The sequence below is a fragment of the Gasterosteus aculeatus genome, chromosome 17, assembly GCF_964276395.1.
Source record: "Gasterosteus aculeatus chromosome 17, fGasAcu3.hap1.1, whole genome shotgun sequence".
Classification (NCBI taxonomy): Eukaryota; Metazoa; Chordata; class Actinopteri; order Perciformes; family Gasterosteidae; genus Gasterosteus; species Gasterosteus aculeatus.
In genome coordinates, this window is record NC_135705.1 from 18,663,352 (window position 1) to 18,673,501 (window position 10,150).

General features: G+C 45.3%; 1 protein-coding gene across 4 annotated transcripts in view; it reads left to right on the forward strand.

Moving 5' to 3' along the window:
• Positions 1 to 8,923, forward strand: part of epha8 (eph receptor A8) — a 67,199-nt gene extending 58,276 nt beyond the window's left edge. For 2 of the 4 annotated variants that reach the window (XM_040204056.2, XM_040204060.2), the window contains exons 14-20: positions 118 to 303; positions 1,008 to 1,069; positions 1,742 to 1,969; positions 3,351 to 3,500; positions 3,598 to 3,788; positions 4,532 to 4,690; positions 5,117 to 8,923. In XM_040204056.2, coding sequence (XP_040059990.1) covers positions 118 to 303; positions 1,008 to 1,069; positions 1,742 to 1,969; positions 3,351 to 3,500; positions 3,598 to 3,788; positions 4,532 to 4,690; positions 5,117 to 5,231 — 1,091 coding nt within the window. In that variant the 3' untranslated portion in view covers positions 5,232 to 8,923. The remainder of the gene's footprint in view (positions 1 to 117; positions 304 to 1,007; positions 1,070 to 1,741; positions 1,970 to 3,350; positions 3,501 to 3,597; positions 3,789 to 4,531; positions 4,691 to 5,116) is intronic. The other 2 variants (XM_040204059.2, XM_040204061.2) reach the window with 1 other exon arrangement.
• Positions 8,924 to 10,150: the final 1,227 nt, after the last annotated feature.

Here is a 10,150-nt window from a genome sequence, read left to right on the forward strand (position 1 = left end):
CAATAATTACTTGTGTGTGTGTGTGTGTGTGTGTGTGTGTGTGTGTGTGTTCGGAGGGGGTTGCGTACATGAGTGGATTAGTGCAGAATTGAAATGCTTTGTTGTTTCTGTGATTAGGGGAGTTCGGGGAGGTGTGCTATGGACGCATGAGACTCCCGGGTAAGCGAGACATCCCCGTGGCCCTGAAGACGCTGAAGGCGGGATACACAGAGAAGCAGAAGAGGGACTTCCTGGCAGAGGCGTCCATCATGGCCCAATTCGACCACCCCAACGTCATTCGCCTGGAGGGAGTGGTAACTCAGAGTACGCTACCAACAAAACTTGTAATTAGTGTTGACAAAAATGTTTGCCGGATTATTGAGTTATGACTGTGAGCATGAAAAATAATTCTGAAAATACGTGTTAGGCTACATAAGCTTCACCAAGCCAAGTTTGCTCCCTCAGTTAGAACTCTTCTTCTGACTCATAATTTGACTGGAAGTCAGCCCATAGTTATGCTGAGGTGGACTTGGGGGGAAGAATTTGACTTTCTCTCTGAAATAGTATTCACATCTACAATTTGTAGGAATATCAGTCTTCTGAACATGCATGGTGACCAGTGTTGAATGCCAATTTAAAGAAGTACGTCAAATTGTTAAATATCCTGCAGCTATGTAGTTTATCTAACCCGTCTCATTCCCAACCGGTCAGGCAAATGTTCCTCAAAGGGCTTCTTGAGGCTCGGCCCAAAAGCGACTCATTACCCATAGAGCTCCCATGGTGAGATGGCCAACTCTACAGAAGACAAATGATGGACTATTTAAACAAGTTTTTTACAAAGTCATTGTAAATGTGGGGTAAACAGTGGTCTCCCAGGCGAGAGTTATGTGTTGGATGCTAACAGAAGGTAAAGGATGCGCTGTGCGTCAACCTGCGTGGCAAAGCGACGCTAATTGAGGACCTGGGAATGAGGCCGGGCTGCTTTAACGTAGGAAGGAGTCCTGAAGGTTCCTGTTTTGTTCCCTCAGGCAAACCGGCGATGATCATCACAGAGTACATGGAGAACGGCTCCCTGGACTCTTTCCTCAGGGTTGGTATTGAAGCAGTAAAGGTTCCGGTTTGCTTTGTGTCTCATTATTAAGGGATTCTTCTGGTTTTCACTAAATGGCCATCTTCCTTCCTTCGCTGTGTAGCTATAAAAAGTACACAGCTCATAGTCCGGTGAAAGCAAAGCGTCTTAGCAACCGTCACAGCTCTAAATCAAGCGTAGCAGATTTGTTCCTGATGGATTTCCAAAAGGTGCTATGAGTGTTGGAGAATGTTTCTCAACACACCGAGGAGAATGTATCGGGGACGCATGCTTTTCATGGGATAGCGACGTCCCTTCCCTTTCATATCACTCGCTATTCATCAGAGAATCATTGCTGCTCGGCACGAGTGGTTTACAGCGGCAAATGTGAAAGTTTTCTTTAACAAGATACGAGTTGATGTAACATTGTGTCACGTTGACAATGTCAAACATTGCCAGCGTTTGCTTATATGAAGATACTGTGGATTAATACTTAAAAAGCAAATCCCTGTCATGTTTTTTTCTCTTATCTGTACTCTCCTCTCTATCTTGATTAAAATCTCCTCTATTATCACTCTCCTCGTCCGTTCCGTTGCTCTATCGTCACTTGTTTTTTGGTGATCTGCCATTAAAACTCTCTCCCCTCCCTCCTCCCTGCTGATTCTTCTCTTTCGCTTGTCCCGCTCCCACTAGAGGCACGACGGCCAGTTCACCATCATCCAGCTGGTGGGTTTGCTGCGAGGCATCGCGGCCGGCATGACCTACCTGTCTGACCTGGGCTACATCCACAGAGACCTGGCTGCCCGCAACATCTTGGTCAACAGCAACCTGGTGTGTAAGGTGTCGGACTTTGGCCTCTCCCGGGTGCTGGAGGACGACCCGGACGCTGCATACACCACCAGTGTGAGTTTTCACATTGAGGCAAGCACCGACGCAGCGCGCACACACGCACACTCGCACGGCTCTTTGAGAGGAAGCATCAAGACGGGCGTTAACGCAAAGTCTCAAGAACTGAGAGAAAAGTCAAACCAACCCTGTAGGTGCTCGTGTAGAGAGCAGTCCAATATCAAACCCGCAGCCCAGTGAGCACGAGTGTATTAAGTCTTCTCCATGAGATAACACAAAGCCCGAGCTCCTTCCGCGTGCGTGATGCTATCAGCTCGCCGCCGATGGAAATCAGCATTTGACACGTTTGTCTGTTACAGTCTGTTAAAGCACAGCGATCAGATTGCAGGAAGCGAGGTGATTGCAGGCAGCATCACTCACAGAGACGCGCACCGCCGTAGGCGAAAGAATTGTTAATGATCGCATTACAGACGCTGCAGCGTCATGTGGAAATTAATGGCTGATAATGGCTCATGATAAACAGGGTTCTCGTTACTGAATAAACAGCGGCTCACTGTATGGAATCTGGCAGCAAAGTCACTTTGAAGAAGAAGGCGCTTGTGTTGAGAAGGTTGCAGGATTCTAGTCGTGTTGAGGTTTTTATGGTTCAGCAGGATGTCAGTCGTGTGTGTGTGTGTGTGTGTGTGTGTGTGTGTGTGTGTGTGTGTGTGTGTGTGTGTGTGTGTGTGTGTGTGTGTGTGTGTGTAATGGGCTGCGTCTTGAGAGTAACCTTCAAATGTTTAAAATAACCCACTGAGAGCACTTTGTTTGTTTAAGAAGCGACACGTCCATCCGCGACCTAATTAAGTGTCACTTTTATATCAAGAGTATGGTGTAAGTAGTTCATATACTTGCTAAGATCTGCAAGTTTATTCTTGTCATGCCTCCCTGTTAATCATTTAGCTGCAGGAGAGAAGAAGAAGTAGCCATTTTTACAACGTTGCCTTATTTCATAGCTAATTTATAATAGTATGAAGTATGGGTTAAATCCCTTTTAAATGTGTTCTTACATCACACTGTCAGTAACATAAGTTCACTTAAGACAGTTTCACAGACAGTTTCACGGTTTTATTTGAGAAGCTCAGTCATTTTCATAGTTTATTTTGATGGAAACATGTCAACCACTGCAGCAATGGGGCTCATTTACTTTTTTTAAATGTTTTTGGACAATAATGGAGCTCAGCATAAAGGAAACATATTTGAATTAAAAGATAAAATATATCATGCCTTCATGCAGAGACTACTTTTTGTTGGGTGCATTCTTTGATGGCTTCGATCTTGTTATTGGGAATTATTAAAAATAATAAGAGAATACAGAACAAAGCCAAACTGAGCCTTTATTCTGAAATCACTGGTCAGATGTATAACCACAGAAAGCCTGCAGCTCCACGGCCAATTGTCTTCATTCTCCCAACAGGGCGGGAAAATTCCGATCCGCTGGACGGCCCCCGAGGCCATCGCCTACAGGAAGTTCTCCTCCTCCAGCGACGTGTGGAGCTACGGCGTGGTCATGTGGGAGGTGACGTCCTACGGAGAGCGACCGTACTGGAACCTCACCAACAGAGACGTGAGCACTGTTTGTTTTGCCGTCCTGCGCCCCCACCCGTCCCCACCCGTCCCCTTGTCGCAGACCCTGGAGCCTCGTGCTTATTGTTTCTGTGCAGGTGATCAAATCCGTGGAGGAGGGCTACAGGCTGCCCGCCCCCATGGGCTGCCCCGGCCCTCTGCACACGCTCATGCTGGACTGCTGGCAGAAGGACCGCAACGAGAGGCCGCGCTTCTGCCAGATAGTCACCGTTCTCGACAAGCTCATCCGCAACCCGGAGAACCTCAAGTCCATGGACACACTCTGCAGGTTCGCACCTTCTCACCCGGTTCAATTTGGCCAGATGTGGTTTCGCTCCAACATTTAGTCAAATAGTGGTTTGTGTGATTATTGGATTAAGCTGCAAAAATCAATGCGGGACGCCGCCTGCGTGGGGCTAAGGAGATGATCCGCCTGGTCGTGTCTGGTGACGGGCTGGTGGACTGCCGAGTAGCCGCCCTGGTGTGGGAGCCGGGGGGTGAATCCAATCTCATCCCGCTGCTTTCAAACGTGAGCGCGGTGGGATAAAGTTGAAAGTCCAAAAGTTTCCCTCAAAGTCCTCCAGTAAATGAAGCCAGCGGCCGCGTTGGTTTTCCAATAAGCTCGTTCCTGATAGACGCATATTGACATCGATCCGCAGGCAAATCCGGGAGCACGTTTGAGAGGACGCCCGGGCCGTAGAGCGGCCAGTAAATTGTTCAGTTTGGATCCGGGGTCCCAGGGAGCTAGCGGTGCGTGGCGCCGTGCCCGTATGTCGGTGTGAGGAAAAGGAAGAGCCGGATTCCTCCCTGAATGGATCTACTCAAAGCAGCCATCCTGCAACCCCAGCACCACCTCTTCTCCATCATTTTAACCACTATTGATTTTCTGCCCTACCTACTAGAACGTTTCAAAGGCCCCCCCCTTTCCCTTACGCGCTTACTCACTTTTTGCCTCGTTTTCTCATTTACGGACTCCCTCTAATCTTCCCCTCCCTGTCCATTTGTCTCTTTTTCTCTCATTGTGTCCCGCAGTTTAAGTAGTCCTCCACTGATGGACAGAGCCATCCCCGACTTCAGTAGCTGTAACTCAGTAAACGACTGGCTGGACACAATAAAGATGAGCCGCTACAAGGACCACTTTGCAGCAGGTGGTTACCAAACTCTGGGACACGTAGTGAGCATGAACCAAGGGTAAGTGCTGATGGTGACAGAGGGGGATCAGAGGGGATGGTCTTCTCAGACAATCAGTTGGACCACTGTCATTTTTTTGCATTTCCCTTTGTTATTTTCAACCCCCGCAGCTCCATCTAGTGAGCATCTTTCATTGAGCTCCAGTCACAAGTAAGATTAACCCTCCAGAGCTTAGCTTCCGTTTCAAACAGCGTTCACGTCAGGAGATATTACGTTGGTTGCAATCTGCAGACGCACCACTAGAAGCGAATAAATCCTTCCCACAACTCTTTTTAAGTAGCTCATCCAGCAGTTACAGAGCAACATTAGTATCGTTTTATTATTGTTATCTTGTTCTCTGTTGGCTACTGAGGTTTCAATGGCGACTACCTGATAATGGATCGCTGCAACTCTCTGTGTGCGTTTCTATGTGTGTGCGGCGTGCAGGGACATCCAGCGGCTCGGGGTGACACTGATGGGCCACCAGAAGAAGATCATGACCAGCGTCCAGGTGATGAGGGCGCAGGTCCTCAACAAGAGTGTGCCGTCCGTGCACGTGTAACCCCCAACAGCGAGGTTTCTCTCTGCTACAAAACCAGACACGCCAGGCTTCAACGAGGCCCAGAGGGACGCCGAGGAATTTCAGATGATCCGATGGACGGGAGAGGAACTTTTTATCCCCAATGAGATGAGAAGAACAAAACGTTAAAAAAGTTTTAACTGTGGGGCGAGCAGAACCTTTTGGGACAACTCCTTTTCTTAAATTATTTTTTTTTTTATATCCAAACATATTTACTGAGTTTAAATGTTTTGTTTATAAATGGAAGGACTGCCTTAATTACCACAAATTATTTAAATTGTATCGCCTAACGGAGAGGAGATCATTTATCTGCCTGGAATTTATGAGAGAAATATGATTTAGTGAAGCAGACAATATTCGAGGGGGGGGGGGGCTCCAATATTCTGATGACACTCGCCACCTCTCCTGCAGCTCGAGCTTGAGGAGACTTGATGCCCAGAATGGAGCTCGAGGCCCAGAGAAGTGGAGAAGAAGCGAGACAGCGCTCACCCAAGTTGCCAGATCGTTTCCATCGGCGGAGAAGACCTAATTCACCCCAGGCTATTAATACCAAGATAATAACCTTGATGAATGACCCCGCGAGGGGCCCTGAGCCCTCTGCACGGAGGAAAGCTGCGCGGCGCACAACTGCTGTACTCGGGAGATTGTGTGTGAATCGGTTACAGTGCACTTTATTCTACAATCCTTCTGTGCTGTGGACGCTTTGCAGTTGTGTCACAAAGCCCCTCTCAGCCACGACTGGAGTCCCAATGTGCAAATTAGAAAGTATAAAAGCCAAGGAGAGAAATAGATATTTAACATTTGTTAGCGTTGTAGTTACTCGCTCATGAGATTTCTTTCCCAACAACTGTGAGAGAAAAGAAAATATATTTAAATTAGATGCAATATATTTGCCGTGATAAATTCTGCATCTTACTTATTTGTAAGTATGTTTATTTAGCTACCTCTGATTTCAGATTAAATTCAATCACATATTCAGTTTCATTTTAAGCAAAGCAAATCTATTTTTAGTTTTGTCCGTGTGAAAGCTCATTCTTGACCTCGGGAACAGCCGTTTGATGAATTAATCTTTAATCGTGCACTAATATATCAGCGAACAACATGCAGGGGAGACAGGTCTACCGGAGCAGAGAACGACTGTGGAAGCCCGAGGTTTTCCTTTCCTTGTTGCACAGCAGAGTCGTCCCGCGTGCCTCCGAAGCGGTTCGCTGGTGGCCGACACTCTGCACTGCGCTCTGACGGTGTCATGGCGGGAATAACGTCAAACACCGCCTGCTCGGTCAGCACTGCGCTCGTCGTTCGCGCCGTTGGCTTCTAGTTTGGAGGCAACAGCTGTGCTCTGATTTCCGAATTTAGAAGCTTGAACTAAAGGTTCACTTACTAACACTGAGCATGTTTTTTTAGTGTGCTGGTGAAGATTGTGAGGCCAAGAACACTGAGAAGCAGGTAGTAGTTGGACCCTCAGTTAAGGTTTGTAAAATCCTTTTGTTAATCTAGTTCAAATATATTTGAAACTACTAAAATAAATTAATATGTATATGTCTATTGCAAATGAATATAATATATTATACAATTCTCAAGGCATGTCAGTCCACATGCTTTTTTTGATTACCTCCAGATGCAGATACATCTTCATTCAGCTTAAAGGTGTTTGGAAGATCCCATAAATAGAAAAGGAATTTGAAATTCATGATATTCAAAAAACATCAGTTAGTTGTATTTTTAATTGTTTTAGCCGCGTAGCTGGCAGCAGGCTCATTTCTGCTTAGCAGCTGGTATTAAACATGGACGTATAAAGAGAACTGGGTACAGCGTTTCATTCCAATAAACGATGTATTCTGGGGCTTGAAGCAAATAAAGTTCATGTTAAATACATACTATTTGAAATAAATATGGCTATTGAATAATAACCCGAACCTTCCGCAATCATTGAGCCCATAGTGCTGCGCTCACAACCGTCAACCTCACCCACAAGAGCAGTTTGCATGCTTGAAGCAGGACCCTGTTGTATTCATGAGAAACATGAATCAACTGGTCATATTTATGAACTAAACTCAGACCAGAATGCCCACAGATGCATAACTAGGATCAGGCTTTGCGGCATGCAGCCCATGGCTGTATTATAAGATCCTAAAATTGACAAATTAGAGCTAATATACTAATTATTACAGCCTCATACAGCAGTGAGCCGATCAAGCGGACACGATATATGAGCATGCCGGTCGGAGCCGTCCCGCCGGGGCGGACGGGCATTCATTATGCTAAAAGTGATAACAGGGGATTTGGCTTTCTGTGTATTTTGCAACTTGTAGGACCTAATCATTTAAATAAGGGCTATTACAGTGTTTGTACTGGAAAGTTAAAATCTACAGACATCTTTTCCCCAATGTAGTTCTATGGGAAAAAATGATGGACACAGAAGTTGTATTTACAGGGTTTGGCCAATAAATCCTCTCTCTCTTTACACATCCATGGTGTGATTGCTAACTGTAGATGCTAACTCACGCTTCTACTCCATTATCTGTGTTTGCTACGTGTACAACAGGAGGAGCACTATTTTGCTAAGCACATTTTTTGTTGTTTAACTGCTGCTAAAATATAAATCAGATGTCTTCGAAGAACCATCCGCTGAAGAAGGGCGGACAAAATACAGTTTCACTGCTAACTGAACGTTAGCTTAGTTAGCCGCCAAACTCACAAAGGTGTGTACAGCATTTTTATATTTCCTTAAAATTTCCCTTAAAAATGAGAATAAATAGAACAACATTAAATAACCCCAAAACAAGTATACTGTTAACTTTTTTTTTTTAGCTTTCAACCAAAATTAGACACGTATTGGGGGTGGAACGTCCACCTGTCCCCAAGTTGTGGTTTGAACGTGTGAACGAGTGAGACTTTGAACCCCTAGAAGCCCTCTTCTTCTCCTGGCATTTAAATTAAACGAAATGGTTCGGAAACGTGTCTAATTCACTGGATATTTCGGGAGCAACGTCAGTTCGAATACCATTCATTGCGTTACATTTTTTTTAATTCTTAATGCAGGGGATGTAGTACACAGAAGCTACACAGACTGTAAAATAAAGTGTTACTTCTGATTAAATGTGATCACGCTGTTCTGCCTCAGTGTTGATGTAAAGGTGACAAAGGCATGTAAGTAGAATGTTTGTATGGGAACGCTCTGTAGAGCATAATCAGCCTGATTCATACCCCCCCTCTCCCTCTCCTCTCCCCCCTTTGTGTGCCATCAAGAGAACGACCTTTTCTTGTGCACTTCTGTAGGTTTTCCTCTAGATGATTGATGTCAATTTTTATTAGAGAAAAGCCTCATGATGTTTCTTGTGTTATAGTGACATTTCACGGCTGGTTTCAAAGATTTACTTTTTTCTCTAGGATGCTTTTGGAGACACTGGACCCCATATTTTATAAAGTTAGGATATGTTTTTAATAGATGAATTGATTTATAATGTATACAGCAAGTTCAGTCACTGGGAGGAAAAATAGATAAACAACCGCATTTATTCACGTCATTATTTATTCATGCTCATTTGTTATTTTAAAATAATGCAACTATGAGAGTTTTTCTTACGACTGATGAATCATCCTTGTTGCTAATGATGAACCATAAATGTGCAAACTGTCCATAAAACACAATAAAGGAAAGTTTTTCTGTGTGATTTCCTGACTCTTTATGAAACAATAGTGAGCTGATTCCAGTTTCGACGGCTTTACATTTGCAATAGTTGCACACTTCACACCTCAGCAGAGCGGTGGCTGTTGTCGTCAAACAAATATGCATGTTTTCTGTTGAATTTTTCTTCGAGTCATTCGTTGACGGGGGTGGTGGTGTCTGTGTCTTCATGTCAATGATTCGCCTCACTTCAAAATCTACCTCCTCAAAAACGGTAGCGTTAGCTTATCATTTTCCAACGGAGCGTTAGCTAGCTGGCCAACGTCGCGTTCTCTCCTGCTGTGTTAAATGACTCAACTCATCAAGCTGTAGCTAACGTTAGCTAAGTCTATGTCAACAAAGCTCCTGGGTAACTTAACTTGGATATACCAGAAGATATTAAAACCATCACTCACCCTGTTCGCAATTCACTGAATCTCGCGCTCCCTTCTGACACGCGCACCTGTTCGCAGTTCACTGAATATGAATACCCCCCCCCCCTCCAAAAAAACTCATCGAATCTACACGATTCACGTAGGTCACCTATTTTGGTTTCAAAACGGCGAATTTCGCCGAAAGGTGAGGGATTTTCATGCCTGGTTGTGTAACTGTAGACTGACATTATAAAGCCCTTCAACACCCTGAATCAAACGAACTTTGGGCTTTACATGATAAATGAAATTAGATGAGAATTGAATGGTGCCGATTACAACGAAAAGACTTGCACGAAAGACGCTCATTGAAGACCTCAAAATCGGGGATCTTAAAAACTGCAACTCTGCCCAGAGGTCGTCTGTGAGATCGGCGCCCCATTTACCCAATCACGTCACCTGGTCATGGGAGCTCATCTCTGCCCATCATCGGGTCGGTCACAGACAGGAAGCATATTTATATTCACACTAAGGTGCTTGATCAGGAGTCGATGTGAACTGTGCAACGCTCAGGTTGAAAACAATTGACTCCGACTTCCTTAATTCTCATAGCCGAGGTTTAGTGTAAATTGCTTTTTTTTTCTCTGTTGGAATGAGCCCTGACCGAGCTGTCGATGCGTCCCAACCCCCGGACGTCCCGCCGACGGAGCCACAAAGTCGACGCGGACGAGCCCGCGTCTTTGCCTGTTTCTTATCGCCCGGCAGCAGGTCCGGGACGCGAGGGAGCCGCCAGACATTGCAGGCGGATTTAAAACGCTGCGCCATTTATTGTCGGCTTCGCTTCAGTCGAGGAAAATAGCAAC